This window comes from Dendropsophus ebraccatus, chromosome 2 (assembly GCF_027789765.1).
Source record: "Dendropsophus ebraccatus isolate aDenEbr1 chromosome 2, aDenEbr1.pat, whole genome shotgun sequence".
Taxonomy (NCBI): Eukaryota; Metazoa; Chordata; class Amphibia; order Anura; family Hylidae; genus Dendropsophus; species Dendropsophus ebraccatus.
The window spans coordinates 70609540-70625613 of record NC_091455.1 but is presented as its reverse complement, the minus strand read 5'-3'; the positions used below and the strand labels follow the sequence as shown (position 1 = coordinate 70625613).

At 37.6% G+C, this 16074-nt stretch overlaps 1 protein-coding gene across 13 annotated transcripts in view; it reads left to right on the top strand.

Annotated features, from left to right (window-relative positions):
- EPB41L3 (erythrocyte membrane protein band 4.1 like 3) overlaps positions 1–16074 on the top strand; it is a 168117-nt gene that overhangs the window by 128030 nt on the left and 24013 nt on the right. For 6 of the 13 annotated variants that reach the window (XM_069957740.1, XM_069957747.1, XM_069957741.1 and 3 more), the window contains exons 13-18: positions 8804–8857; positions 12159–12194; positions 12347–12412; positions 12972–13160; positions 15051–15116; positions 15846–15947. In XM_069957740.1, coding sequence (XP_069813841.1) covers positions 8804–8857; positions 12159–12194; positions 12347–12412; positions 12972–13160; positions 15051–15116; positions 15846–15947 — 513 coding nt within the window. Of the gene's footprint in view, positions 1–5619; positions 6184–8803; positions 8858–12158; positions 12195–12346; positions 12413–12971; positions 13161–15050; positions 15117–15845; positions 15948–16074 lie in introns of all 13 variants that reach the window. The other 7 variants (XM_069957752.1, XM_069957742.1, XM_069957743.1 and 4 more) reach the window with 7 other exon arrangements.

Genomic DNA, 16074 nt, shown 5'->3' with positions numbered 1-16074 from the left:
AAGAGCGGATTACTGATTTTATGTTACATTATATATAAATAAAAATTTATAAAAAGTGATCAAAACGTCCGATCTTCACAAATATGGTATTATAAAAAACTAGAGATCATGGCGGAAAAAATGACACCCCATACAGCCCCATAGGTAAAAAACTAAAACCGTTATAAGCGTCACAATAGGCCCATTTTATTAATATTTAATTGCCCAAAAAAAAGGATTTCATTTAAAAAAAATATATAACATTAGAGAATCTGCGTAAACCTGCATATGGTTGTGTTCGGACTGACCTATAGAGTAATAGTATAATGTCGCTTTTACCATATAGTTGATTACGTAGACACAGGAACTCCCCAAACGTTACCATATTGCATTCTTTTTTACGATTTCACCTATTTATATCTTCATAAATAATATATTTGGGGTTCCATCATACATGTTATGGTAAATTGAAAGACGCCATTACAAAGTACAACTATTCCTGTAACAAATAGCCATTACATGTCCTGTAGATAGAATATTGAAAGTGCTAGCGCTCTTAGAAGGTTAAGAGGAAAAAACGAAAGCGCAAAGATCAAAATTTGCACGGTCCACTGGGTCATTTTGGGCCTGGTCCTCAAAGGGTTAATATTGATGGTTATGGCATACAGCCAAGGAAAACCCACAATTCGTTATCTAAGAAAATTAGAATAATTGACCCAAAACACTTGCAGAGGCTTCCTAAGCATTTGAAAAGGTCAGCTGATCGTTGCCTTTAAACACCTATTATACCAAACAATAATCAGCCGGAATAGCAGGTAATCGGCCAATTGTGGCTGATATTTGCTTGGTGTAATAGGGCCCTTACAGTACAGAAGTTGCAGATACTGAGCACCTGTAAACAATAAAATGAGTGGGTGAGTGCTGCACCCTCTTCAGTCAGCTGATCAATGGGCTTGCTGAGAGTCAGGCCCCCAACAAACTCATATTGATGATGTGCCAGCAATTATGTAGAGCTGGATAGCCCCTTTAAGGTTTGCTTTGATACACAGGGATCCATAAACCATGTGTCCTTTTACTTGCAAGACACTTTAATATTATTCTGCAGATACTTTTTATGAAATCAGCAAGGTTTATTTGCAAGAGTTTCATCTTCTTGATGTACACTATATGAAAAAGAATTGGGGAAAAATTTGTGATGAAACAAAAAGGGACCTCTGAGAAGAACAGAATGTCTCTTGCTGCTTTAAAGAATTTTCTTCATAGACCCAAAAATGTGTTTGCTGTAAACTAACTCATAACAGCTTGCCCATTGATCTGCAATTAGTGTTTTCATTAATGTTTTCTTTTATTGTATATCACTGGGAAGACAGGATAGTAATTAATTTTCTTCCCTATCCTATTTTATATTTACCTTGAGCTGCCTCTTGTTTAGCTGAGGCATCAGTAGTCATTGCACATTATGAAGAGAACACTAGCTGAACATTCTTAATCTACCCGAGATACACTCAGTATTGAATCATGTATCACAATGATGACTGGCAACACAACCGTTTTCAATTGATCAGGTTTAATATATAGTATTGCAATATTACTACTTGCAAGTTTACCAAGTAACATAATCATAAACTAGCCACCAATATTGATAAAAGAATATAAATTGTATTATTTTTTTTTTTTAGTTCCTTATAATTTAAAGTGAATCTGTCAACTCCAAACCATGTATGGAGCTGCATATCCCGACAGTTATGTGCTAGGGGAATACATTTACTATACATCTAGTTTCAAAAGTAAAGTTATAAAAGTTACATATAGGTTATAAAAGTGCCTTGTTTTTTTCTTAGCAGCTGAAGAATCAAACTGGTGGTGTTGAGCTGCAGCACATTCCGCCCTACTTGTACTGATAGACACATAGTGGAAGATTTATCAAACATGGTGTAAAGTGAAACTGGCCCAGTTGCCCCTAGCAACCAATCAGATTCCACTTTTCATTCCTCACAGACTTTTTGGAAAATGAAAGGTGGAATCTGATTGGTTGCTTGGGGTTTCACTTTACACCTTGTTTGATAAATCTCCCCCATAGAGCTGGAAGAAGCTGAGCCCTGTACATCAGTCATGCAGTTTGACTCTTCGGCTGCTAACAGGAAAAGACAATTTTATAAGTTTACAAACAGCAATCAGCAAAACTAATGGTGTGGTTAATTTTATCCCCCCTGGCATCAGACTGCCAGCATCTTCTGTTCTGTACCTGCTGTCGAGCTGACAGATTCCCTTTAAAAACAAAAAGGTCATACTACTTACACTAAGTACACCTTTAAATACAGCTAGCCCTACCCGAAAAAAAATAGGTTAATTGTAACAACTTGAATGCATACTTCCCTTTGTTGTATATGATCAAATAATGAATGTATATACATGGAAAGGAAATAACTATTTACCAAGCTATAAACCAATGAACTGATACTTTCTGCCTTGCATTCCATGATAAATGCTTTTGAGAAGTATAAAAATTAAAATAAAATTAATGTTTGGTGGATCTTATTGTAGATAAGATCCAGTCTTCATATAACCATATTCAAACTGGATGTTCTTCTTCAATGTCTTTACCTTCTTCTAGGTCATTTTACCTTGATGTGTTACAGAATGTTTGTGCTTATTGTTTTGACTTGATTATTTTAGTTTGGAGGAGCATAATACAGTTCAGTGTAGCCAAGCACCACATTTATAGACATTTATATAGATTTGTCAAGCTGGCCTTCAGTAATATTCTCTTCATTGTCCATAGCAACTAAACAGAGCTCAGCATTTTACAGAGCAATATGAGAAACAAAAGCCGAGCTCTGAATGATTGTATGGGAATAATCAGAATGGTACTATAAGGCAGCTTGATAAATTCACTAAAAAGAACCCACGTTAATTAGAGATGAGCGAACCGTGTTCGGGTTCGAGTTGATCCGAACCTGAATGATCGGCATTTGATTATCACTGGCCAACAAATTTTCATAAGTTGTTTGGTTCCGAAATAAAATTAGCCATTTCTTAATTATTTTTATGTGCTGAATTCAAATATCACAAGGAAAAATGTTAATTGGCTCTAGTTACTATGATATCGAAGAGTTCTCATGTTACTGTTTTGTGAATTGTATAGAATACAGTATAATAGCCGACATATTTATTACTTCTGCAATCACAAGGAAGCAAGTTTACTGTTCATAAACTTTTGAAATATATTCATAGGAAACTTAGTTCTATCTGAAATCATATACAATTTACAGGCATATCTAAGAATTTTTACGAATTAATTATGTTTATTGAACTCTGGAATGTACTGTAGGTCCTTATTCAATGGCTACTCAGTGCACTTCCACGTCTTTTGTCTTCATACATGGGATTGTCTCTGATAACTGTCCAACAGTAATCTGTAAGCATTGATGGGTTCCATTGAGGCTAGGTCCACACTGCGTTTTTGCCATCCACTTTTTTCATCCGTTTTTTGCAAAAAACGGATGAAAAAAATGGATGCATTTGTGTGCATCTGTTTTGATCCATTTTTTCCATTGACTTCCATTGTAAAAATAAAAACTGATCCATTTTTTTAACGGACACAAAAACGTAGCCGACACTACTTTTGTGTCCATCAAAAAAACTGATCCGTTTTGATCCGTTTTTTTTTTTAATAATGGAAGTCAATGGAAGAATGGATGCACACAAATGCATACGTTTTTTTCATACGTTTTTTGCAAAAAAAAAAAAAAACGGATTTCAAAAACGCAGTGTGAACCTAGCCTTACCCTGATACCTTTTTTCCATATTGGTCATTCTAAGATGATGCAATATACCAGTTGATGATGCAATACTGATGATGCAAACTTTTCCTAGTATTGTATCACAGGCTGTGAGAAATATAGAAAGTATGTCTATATCTTGAAAATTAGAGCCAATTTCAAAATTTGAACATCATTTTCGATTTCAGCACCCCAAAATTAGTTAAGATCAACTGTTTTCATGACGGAACCTTTTTGGCCGTTGACCAGTGTTAGCGGGGGCTGCTGAACTTGGATAAAGCTCTAAGGTTGTCTTGAAAACATGGATACAGCCAATGATACAGCCTATATCCATGTTTTCCACATAGCCTTAGGGCTTTATCCAAGTTCAGCAGCGGATTCGGTTCGGATCGACTCGAGCATGCTCGAGGTTCGCTCATCTCTAATGTTAATCAATAGAGATTTTTTAGATTAAAGATAACCAATGTGTATGTCTAGTTTAAGGTCAATATTCAGTATCCCTTACTTCATTGATTTTCCCTTCCTGCTTCTGCAATGGCATTCATACCATAGTCTCAGTAGTGTCATGATCAGGTCAACTATCCGTATTTGTATGAAAAGTTGAGCATATGGACTATGACAGCACTCCATGTAGATGCTGAAGCTTTGATTTTGTGAAGGAAGCAAATAGAAGGAACCCTTTAGATTTGTGTATTGTTGGATCTCAGTTAAATAAGTTGTTTGGCTGGAATCAAAGTTATGGGAAAAATTTGAGTTTTCCTTCTATGACTCCTTGGAAAGTTGCAGTGGAGTAGTTTATTGTATGTCCTACAATGTACCACGAAAACAGGATACGTTTCAGGTTTGTGCCTTACTCAACTGTCTCAACACTAAGCCGAAACGCGTCCTGTTTTTGTGCGTTATGCTGTTGGACATGCAATAAACCAATTCACTGAAACTATTTGGTGAGTTCTGTGAATCTTCTATTCCATTTACTTCTATGACTTTATTTAATACATTTTCCATGTGATGTTGTGCAAAGTGATTGCCTGTTATTAGCATATAGAGGGGTTGTCTCGATCTGAGACGATCCTCCTCACCAGTGCTGCACTGTTACTGCTGCTGAATGTATAGACTGAGCACCCGTGAGTTCAATAAAAATGTGATAAACTAAATAAAAGAAAAATCATTCAGCGCAAGCTAGGTAACCTATGACTAATTGGATAGTTAGTCCAGGAGATACAGTCAAAGTACTTAGGCAATGAAGGTACCTGATAGAATTGTCTGCTATCGTCCGTCTGCCGATATTCACAAAGAAAGCTTTACTGTCTGGCCGCACTTTACTGTCCAGTGGCACTACTCCTCTGTGAATCCGATAGTTCAATCAATTTATCTGATTCACAGAAGAATAGTGCCGCCGGCCGGGGCCCTGCCAGAATGGACTGAGCCACATCACCACATGGTGATTACCCAGTGAATCCACTCACCACAGTAAAGCTTCCTTTGTTAATGATAGAATTGTCTGCTATCAGGTACCTTTATTCCCTAAGTACTTTGACTGTATCTTCTGGACTAACTATCCAATTAGTCATCGAATATAGGTTACTTAGCTTGCGCTGAATGATTTTTCTTTTATTTTGATTTCCTGTTATGTTTCCGATGTATTGATTAAGATTGTTAATGCCATTAACCATACTAAACAATAAAAATCTGAATGAACAATGTGAATTTATAAGTTGTGTAAGAAGACAGTATATTCACCAGATTGAAGGAAATGTTATGCTTGTTACTAAAGTTTATAAAGAATACCATTTAACTAATCGCAGTTTTCTTTTTGTCCTTTTGATCTTACACCTTGTTTGCTGCTCTCTGCCTTCAGCCATCTTGTTTTGCAACTGATTCATTTCACTCCCCTCCACTTCCACCTTCTAGCCCCTCCACATCATCAGCCAATTTGCGTAGGAGATATAAGGAGAATGCTCATACATCTGTGGCATGTAAGCCAAGTGCAGACACAGTTCAGGTGTCTAATGAGTCTGAATGGGAGCCAGAGCAAAAAACAATGCTGTACTCCAATGAAGAAGAGTTAGCCATGAGCTATAAACAGCAAGCTGGCAAAGGGGGGACACTGTTTTCCTTCTCCTTGCATCTTCCAGATTCATTCCCTTCTGTTTTGGATGATGATGGCTACCTTTCCTTCCCCAACATTTCCGAAGCCAATTTCCTGCCTGAAAGTTTACAGCATTATCTTCCAATTCAATCTCCTTCACTTGTCCCATGCTTCCTCTTCATCTTTTTCTTTCTGCTTTCCGCCTCCTTCTCTGTGCCATACGCCCTCACGCTCTCTTTTCCTTTGGCTATGTGCCTCTGCTACCTGGAGCCCAAGGCGGTCTCCTTGAGTGCCTCTCTTGACAATGACCTGAGTGACAGTTCAGATGATGAGGTGTGTACCTCGGCATAGAACACATCTTATTTTGTGTTCAGTGTTAGTCCTAAACAGTGCTAGAATGCTACCATACTGGTCCAACTTTCAGAGCCTCATTTATGTCTGCTTGCTACTACTTGGAAGTTTTGTCCATAGGCTACAAGGGTTAGGCACAACACTTTCAAACAGTTCTGTACTTGTACAGTATACATAATTAAGATAATGGTTAGGAGCAAATTAAAATCTACAATGTACAAATAAATTTTGATAAATTTTTAGCCGTTAGTACTGTAAATTGATTCTCTAGTAGACTTTATTTTTTGATTTTACATGTCCTATAGATGCGAAACACAAAAATTCTCAGAATAACAAAGATAATAAGATGTCATCTTATTTGATAACAGCAGTAGTTACTTGTACAATAACAACCGTTATTATAACATAATAGCCATTATTTGAGCTCAAAGTGACGGCCGAAAAAAGGTGGTATGTGAACATAACCAAAAGGGTCTGTTATAATAGTGTACCTAGTTTAGTATTACATGTGGTACATTTTAAAAGGGAAGTTGCTGGAAAGTAAAAATATTCATGCTTCTTCTCGCAGTTAAAGGGAATCTGTTAGGTCAGTACCTTGTATGGAGGTGTAGGCACCCACAGCTAGTTCATACTAAGCTAAAACTAACTGCACCTATCTCTCGTGTGATTTATTAAGTTAATCACATTTATTAGGTTATAAAAGTATACTTTTCATGCTTAAAGGCTGTATTACGTGGCCCAGTGTTCCGGGGAAAGTGAGCACCAACCTGTCAGCTCAGTGCTCGCTTCCTCAAAGGGAGTGGGAGGCAGCGGGAGGGGCCACCTGAATGATCATTAGATCGTTCAGACGTACCATTGAAGTCTGCAGCAGTCTCCAGTCGCAGCAGACCGTTGCTGCACACATTGAAAGACCACGATCAGCCGACATTGTGCATGTGCTAGTACACTAAATGATTATCCCCCTGATCAGACAGTAATCGGCCAAGTGAGGCCGATAATTGTTCAGCTTAATAGGGCCTGCCAGCAGCTTAAAGGCAGTGTGCTATAGGTCTTCTTACCCTGAATCTGTATTGCAATCAAAACTGTTAAAGATCATTTGTCAATTAGGTGATAAAGCCCGCAGGATGTTTCCCTGAGCTGCAAAAGCCAAGCACAGTTTAGCCCCTTCATTTTTAAGGCACCCCCAGCTCTCCATACACATCTACTGACTTTAGGTTCATGGGCAGAAACTTGTACTTTCAGCCTGGCCCAGCTGGTAAGTAATTAGTTTAGAGTGAAGAGGCTGAACAATGCTGGGCTTTTGCAGCCATGGAGGATGTCCTGTGGGCTTTATCCCCGATTTTGCATATTTCTAATTTTTATATCTCAGTGCTTAAGGCCTACTGTACACTGCCTTTAGTTTAGGCATTAAAAAGCTGATGATAGGTCTGCTTTAGAAGTCAAAGAGGTGGCACCAAGCTGTAGCAGCACACATCCTCCTCCCTTTGCCCTGATTTTTAGTGTTATTTCCAGACAGTAATGATAGACTCATTATAACCGGTATGGTATATAGAGATTTTTTATTTTTTCATTTTGGTACAAAAGCTATCCACATTCTCAACAAACCCCCTCAAGCAAGTCAAATTCAGTAATGAAAGTCCAGTGCAATATTATTAAGTCTTCTTATCAGTATGAGGTACAAAATATTATATTATTCACAACAGAATAGCCCTAAGAGACAGAACAGTGAATTATGATATAGAAATGACAGTTAAGTTTCTGCATAAAAATAGCTTGTGCCTGATCCTTTCTATCCATTGTGTATTACATACTGCATGTTCTGTGTCTGACATGTCTGCATTACATTTGGCTATATACATTGTCAAAGCCAAAAGTGTTGTGTAAATCATTTTGTAATCCCAGAGCAGTTTCTGCATGACGAGCCGTGCCAAGCTTGTTATTAGAAAGATAATAGAAATGAAAGGAGGCGAGGCGATTGAAATACACAGCTATTTAAATCATGTGCACATTATTGTGACCGATCACCGGTAATGGTGCAATTGATTAAGTTTTCCAGTGTTGGAAACAACATGATTTCAGAACTCACTCAGAGTCATTTAGCCTGTTCCCATTTTTCTTTAATAGATTTATTTTTGTTTTGCCTTTTTGGTAATGCAGACAGATCGGGCAGCTAGACACAAATCTGCAATTACAAATGAGGAGCTGAAAGTCAGGAGGCTGTTATAGTAGTCTCATTCCAGTATTTTACACCAAAAAACTAAAGACATCTCTGAGAACAGATTAATTTTACATGAGGAATATAATATATCTAGCTGAGACGATTAGAATACATATAGCTAGCATATAGTAATGTACACAAAACTATGAATGATCTCACAGAATGTATATGCCTTGCGTATTCCTCAGAATCTGTTCTGTTTGTGTTGTTATGCTTTTCTCTTATTTTGTCTCCTTTTTTTTTGCTTCTTCTTCTTTTTTTTCTTTTTTTTTCTTACAAATGGCAAAATGGTTTTGGGGTAAACATCATTACAGTTTCACAACATGGATTTATTCTTTGTTTTCCGCTTTCATTTTGGAATCCATATCTTGTAAAACTAAATAGACTGACAGTGAACAGACGGATACAGCAGCTGATGGTGAAACCACTGCCACTGAGGTGTGTAAAATGCAGAGTTTATTCCCTTATGTAGTATTTCACTCTGTTTTTAGTGAAGTCTACCCAGAGGCTTCATTCTGTCGATGCTGTATAAGCTTCTGTCTTGTGCTTAACCCATGTCTATGATGATATTGTCATTTAGCTACTCTTTATGAAAATGTTTTACAAACATTTATTGTAATTTTCCACAGTATTGAAAACTATTTTGTTTTTCTTCTTAAAGGGGCTGGACACTTCTTTGTCACTTTAACCAAACTTGCATTAAAGTGACAGTGTAACCCCATTTTATGTCTGCTTATTTGCATAAAAATGCTTTTATTTTGGCTGTGAATAGTGTCAAGGAGGCGGGGTCAATTATTTCCTAGCCCCTGTATTCATGTCCTTTTGCATAATCATGGACGAGCACTGTGCATATGGCTTGGTGAGGCATAACGGTGCTAGGGCCCAGGGAATCATAGGCCCTGCCTCCTTGACACTAATTCGCAGCCTGAAAAAAAAAAAAAAAAAAACAGACAGCCTAAATGGGTATATGTTCTGAATGCTTTTCCTAAATGTATCCAAAGGTGCTGCCTGCACGGTAGGCAGTCAGGGGGCGACATCATCATTGAAGTGGCACTGTCATTTTACTTACATCCTGTCCTATAAAAACTTCTGGCTCATTTTGGGTAATGAGGGCTCTCTGTCTTCGTTGGTCCTCACTCGTCCGTAACATGGCATCCTACAGAGGAGCATGCGACCATTATGTTTTACAGCCCCCTTTATAGGAATGTTCTGTGTGCAAGAAACATCTATATTAGCTTCAACAAGTCAGAACTTTACTACAAGACAGGACCTAGGGAAAATAACATTATCAATTATACAAGTTTTAATAAAGTGACATGGAATTGATTAACACATTTAAATATTCGGTCATGTATAGATGGTGCAGATAAAAATGGTGGTGAATCGCATTACAACTACTCAGATCATGATCTTTTTTGGCTTTGATTTTGCATGTGGTCAACACCATTTCTATTATTTGCTGTTTTTATACATGGACTCTTGCTTGTGTTTTTGTAATTTTAAAACAACCATACTCATGATGTGGATTTTCCCAAATTACAAAACTGCCAAGTCACAAAATCTCATAATGTATTTTTTTTAGTGACTAATAAAAGGACAGATGTCTTTACAGGAATCTTGTTACTGATCCCTTTAGTAAAGAGTTTTCATAAGATGTTCTTTATTGTTTGAATTACTGCGAGATTCTGGGGGTCCGCATTACAAAAAACAGTTAATATTTCAACATGTCAATTTTTTTTTTGTGGCGCGGATTGAGGCCCCATATACACGTATGGATGTGTGAACGGGGCCATTAAATATCATTGGTTTTATGGTCTGTCCGCAATTGCGTGACCACTATTGCGGACAGAACAACGGACGTGTGGATGTAGTCTTTAGGCCCTTTTATACTGGCCAATTATGGTTAATGAACAATTCTAGGAACACTCATTGACTCGATAATTATCTGCCTGCGTAAAAGGGCCAGTGATCAGCCAATAAATGTGCAGCAAACACCCTCTAATCAGGTAATTTGATTTTATGTGCGTCTGGTAAAATAATTGTCATTGACTGCACATGTCTTTGTCTGAACAGGAGATGTGCGGCCAATAACAAAGCATTTTAATGGTTGCACGAACAATTCAGTAATCGTTCATGCAGCCTGACCACACAACTAATCATGCCTTGTTAAGACACGGCATGCAAGTTCAGATGTCGCTGATCGGCACTGTTTAGGAGGTGTACACGGCTGTATGTCGAGCAAGGGCTCTTAATTGGAGATAAGCAAGCCAGGGCTGAGGTTTGGGTTTATACAGACTTTTGAATCCCGCTGTCTTCCCTGTGTATGGGAAAGGTGGAGACAGCCAGAGTCCCACCTATGTGACCTAGGCTGTATCGATGTTTTTTAGGTGGGACTCGGGCTGTCTCCACCTTTCCCACAGAACAGACAGCGGGATTCAAAGCTGATGGTTCAGATTCGTATGAACCTGAACCTCGGCCCAGCTCGCTAATCTTGCCTTTTAATCCATACACCAAACTTACTAGGTGAGCAGTCTGGGAAACAAAGAAATGGCTTGTTTCATTCCTTTCACTAGCTTTTACAGTGTAAGGCTGTGTTCACATAACGTCTCTTGGTTATGATTTAGAAACAACATTTTAGCACAATTTCACAAACTGCGGCAAAAACACAACATATGAGCACTGCCTAAGGGTGCGTTTACACAGAAAGATTTATCTGACAGATTTTGGAAGCCAAAGCCAAAAATGGATTTGAAAAGAGGATAGATCCCAGTCTTTCCTTTATGACCTGTTCTGTTTATAGTCTGTTCCTGGTTTTGGCTTCAAAGATCTGTCAGATAAATCTGTCTGTGTAAACGCACCATAAAGGTTAAGAATAATAATTTGTAAATTACCAATTAGCAGTTTGAACATTTTGCCATTTAGTGTTTCTGAATTCTGCTCAACAGTGCCACCTAGTGGAAAATCATTAGTAAAATGCTTGGAAGAAAAATGTCATATTAGAATCAATGTTTAAAGAATAAATTTAGTAAAATGTGTTATAACTAATACCACTAATATTCATTACCATTACTTACTTTAAAAGGTTGCTGTTTGGGTAGTTTATACAGCGCTGGAAGGTGTAGCAGAAATCAGCATTGTATATTTGACTTTAACTTTTATATTTATTCTTAAGTCCCTATGTAACTAGCTTAGGGTGTGTTCAAACATGCAGTAATGCAATAAAGATGCAATGTGAATGCATCACTTCATTGCAGTTATTATTAAATTGATGTCCAGCTGTCCTTCTTTGCGCTAACACAATGAAGCTCCATTTATGAACATACCCTTAGCGCAGAAAGCAATGCTGGAGTAACCCTATTTAAAAGTTTTGTGATCACATATTGGGCATAAATCCCTAGGATTCCTTATATGTTTAATAAGAATTAGAAATATGCAGAATATGACATCATTGCAAATAAATACAAAGAACAGAACTTGTTATTTTATGTGATATAGCTTGATAGGGGGTTATGTAAGGTTCTCATTTTTCAGTTGTCAGTGTCTTTCAATACAATTAAAGTACCTAAGATCAAGAAAGGAATAGGGGCACCAGGCCTTTGTTGTGTGGACATACCATGACCCTGGTGTACTTCTGACCAGCACATTCTCTGCAAACAGTGGTTACTTACAGCTTTGTAGAAACAATGAAATACAAAGTTACCAATATACTGTAATATTTGTTATCTTACAATGCTTCCAGTCGGATCAAGAAGAAGATGCAGATGTAAAAACTCAGGTAAAAACCCTTTAGATCTAGACTTCTATGGTTGTGTTTTTTTTTAATGTTGTTTAGTGCCTGTCTGGTATCTGTGGATCATGAGAGCAAAATCATCATCATTGTCCAGCGTTTCGTATGTATCTTAATGTTCCCTCTCTTCACTTTTTCAGAATAGTCTCATTAAGCGAATAAAGGGTGAAAATGTTTATGTCAAACATAGTAATCTTATGTTAGAGGTTGGTATTGGTACATACCACTGCATGCACTTGTGTGTTGGATTTTTGGCATGGACTGAGTGCCCCCCCACCTCCTAGTGAACCAAGTGGATTTTCAGTGTTCTTTATTTTAATGCCTAGACAATGTGCAGTTGTATTTATTTTATTTATTGTTTAATAAATATCGTCAAACCTTAATAATAAAAATGTAGAGTTATATTTTGATGTAATTTTGTTAGAATTCACATATAGGATCACATCTCACTATGGTAACCCCCTTCAAACTCTCACTCTTCACCAAGTTGTGTTGTAGCTTTGTGGTAATAGTAACAGCCAGTTCTTTCTGGTAAGCCTGATACTAACCTATCTACTTTTTTCCTTTTACATCTTGTTCCATGGCTGGAAAAACAAGCAACTAAAATATAATTTCCTTTATGATTTCTATAAAACTGTGGTAAAGCAGGCTTCACAATGGATTATTTGTGAATAAAGTTTCTGTTACATGGTTTTCCAGCTATGTTTGTTAGATTTTGCGTATTTTTTTATGTTTTTGTTGTTTCTTTTATTTTTTTTTATATAGGAGTTTGATAGAAATCAGGAAGAATTAATGAAACATCAGACGAACATTAGTGAGCTGAAAAGGACATTTTTGGAAACTTCAACAGAAACAGCAGCCAGTGAGTGGGAGAAACGGCTGTCTACTTCTCCAGTCCGACTTGCTGTGAGACAGGAAGAAGCTCCTATGATTGAACCACTTGTGCCTGAAGAGGTCAGTTACCATGTATCTGAATCATGCATTTTATTTTATCTTTAGTTTACTTGCAGTCAGTGGCGAAGCTACCATAGAGGAAGGGTAGGCAGTTGCTATGGGGCCGGTGCAGGAGGGGGGCCTGGGATGCACAGGGGAGATAAGTCTCCTGTGTCCTTCTGCTTAACCCCTTATGTACTGTAGTGTGTAAATGACCCAGTGTTCACTTACATGCTGCATCATAAAAAGGGTTAATTATGCAGAGGACAAGGAGATCTCTGCTTCACTGCTCTGATAAACCCTGACCTCTATTCTCCAGATGCTGCAATCAAGTAGGAAAATGTGCCAGAGGTCAGGGGTTATCAGTGCACGAGCAACGAAGCATAGATCTCTTTTTCTTCCTTTTTAACTCTTTTTTTTTTGTGTTGCAGCATGTAAGAGAACATTGGCTTACTTACACACTGCAGTACATAAGGGGTTAAGTTGAAGGTAGTCCGCTACTGCACATATGTATTTAACCATAAGGGCTCCTAATGGGCCCTTATAGTTAAATACAGTGGACTGTCATAGCAAGCAGCCATTGTCTCTCTGCTCTGCAGTCACTTTTGTAGCTGCTTCTGCCTGTAGTCACAAGAGATTTGAGTTTTTGGCCACATCACCGATTGTGTGTGTATATATATATATATATATATATATATATATATATATATATATATATATATATATATATGTACACACACAGTGCTTTGTGGTGTGCATAGGGGAGGGGGGCCCCGTACAGTTTTTTTGCTATGGGGCCCCATGAATACTAGCTATGCCCCTGCTTGCAGTGGTCCATGCAGTACTATATTGCATGCATCTGTAGATAATAGAGCCTGGGAGCAAACTATTTCAAGTACACACCTGTGTATTATTATTTAATTTGCATCTTTGTATTCTCAGACTGTATATATGAATCTGCCAGAGGAATTATAACTAGCCTTCTAGCATAAAGAGTCCTTGTGTAGTGCATAAAAGCCACTAACTGACTGTTGACTAAATAACTTCAGAGTTCCAAACCTGATCTGGCGTTACAATCAGCACAAAAAAGTTTGGTTGAGCAGGGATAATGTTATCAGGCTTATTTTACAGGGGCCTACTCTCCTTGGTTCAAGTGAGAGGAATTCTTAATTTTTTCCACATACCAAGACATTTTGGGCAAATGTATGCTTCTGACTTTGCGAGAACAGTTTGGGGAAAACATTTTTCTATTCTAGCTTGACTGTGTCTAAGTGCACAAAGCAAGATCCATAATGGCATGGTTTGGGGGAGTTTGATGTGATCTTGATCAGCCTGCAGATAGCCCTGACCTCAGGCTTATAACGCACCTTTGGGATAATCTATAACGAAGATTGCAACGTATGCTGCTCCTTTGGATGAGTTGGCAAAGGTTTCCACAAACACACTGAAATGTCATACTAAGTCTTCCCAACATAATCAAAGCTGTTATAAATACCTAGAATTTAGTATCTCATGTCCTAAAAGCTTCTGTGGATGTAACCTGTAGACATCCCAATACTGTTGTACCATATAGTGAAATAGTCCCTTCACCAGTGGTACAGTTCTTAAGGAAATACACAGTATGGATTTTGTCCAGGAAGACCTGCAAGCTCTAATACATCAGTGAAGGTTAAATGACCAACATTCAAAATGGCTTATGCATTGGAGGTGACGTCTAGAAGCATTAATGTGCATCTTCTCAATCTGAATTATCAATGTTTTACAAGGTTAAATGCCCAAGAGCATTTCTGCAGTTTAGCACGTATTCTGACCCTGCAAGTAATGACATGAGTAATTAATGTTCTTTTTTTGGATGTATGAAGGGAAAGGATATCTGATATCAGTGATAATGTAATCTGTCTTCCAATTCAGACCAAAGAAGAAGTAGAAAGGCGGGTTTCTTTGGAAAGGACAAGCTATTCAATGTTAGAATCTCAGGTAAAAAGTTAAAAGCATCCACTTACTGTAAAATTTACACCTTAATTTTTACTGGTCACCGTCTCTTTTTATTTTCAGGTTGGTAGATTATTTGTATATGCTGGGAATCAGTAGCTAATGCCATACTTTTATAGAAGATCATGCTGACTGAGGGAGTTGGCTCAGTCTCTCCATGGCATACCACATCTCTTTTAGTTATCAGGTCAAATGCAAGTGCACTGGAGGGTGTCGCTTACATAGAGCTGAGCTACTGTTTATGGTTTATAGTGTTTAAGAATTAACATGTACATACACCCTTTCTTACTGGGGGCATTATTGGAATTTATGCATTACAGGCAGTACATGGCCTCTATGGTGCTTTTGTATAGTTGCCCTTACTGAATATGAATATGTGATAAGTTTAGGATCTATGAAAGTAGCACTCTTTTCCAGTATTTAGTGCCCTCAATGACCAGTTGAAGGTTTTGTGAATTAGTAGATATCTAAAAAATTAGATACATTTTAATGGTAAAATCAATTTTTATATGGTCATTTGCAGAGCCACACTTTCTTCATTGTTTAATGCAATGAGTTATTACCATCACTGTCTTTGTCCTGAGTGGAAAGATTTTGAGTTCCTAATGTAGACCTATATTTTTGTTGAGAGTTGCACTGTTAACACAAATGTATTTTAACTGAAACCTGAAATTCTTCTGATTCTTGGATTCTTATTGGTTTTTCTTCCGCTAGCCAGGGGACATAGTGAAGAAACTTCGGGAAGCAAGAGCCACGAGCCCTGTGGCTACTTCTCATCAAATCATTATGCAGAAAACTATCCCATCATCCCCAGAGGTTATTTTTTATTCGTTTAATCTAGATCTAATCCTCCACTTAAAATATAAATCAGGTCCATGAGCTATGCTGGATTGCCATAAACGGCAGCTGAACAATGTTTTAAAGAGGATTAGTCAGCTGCTTA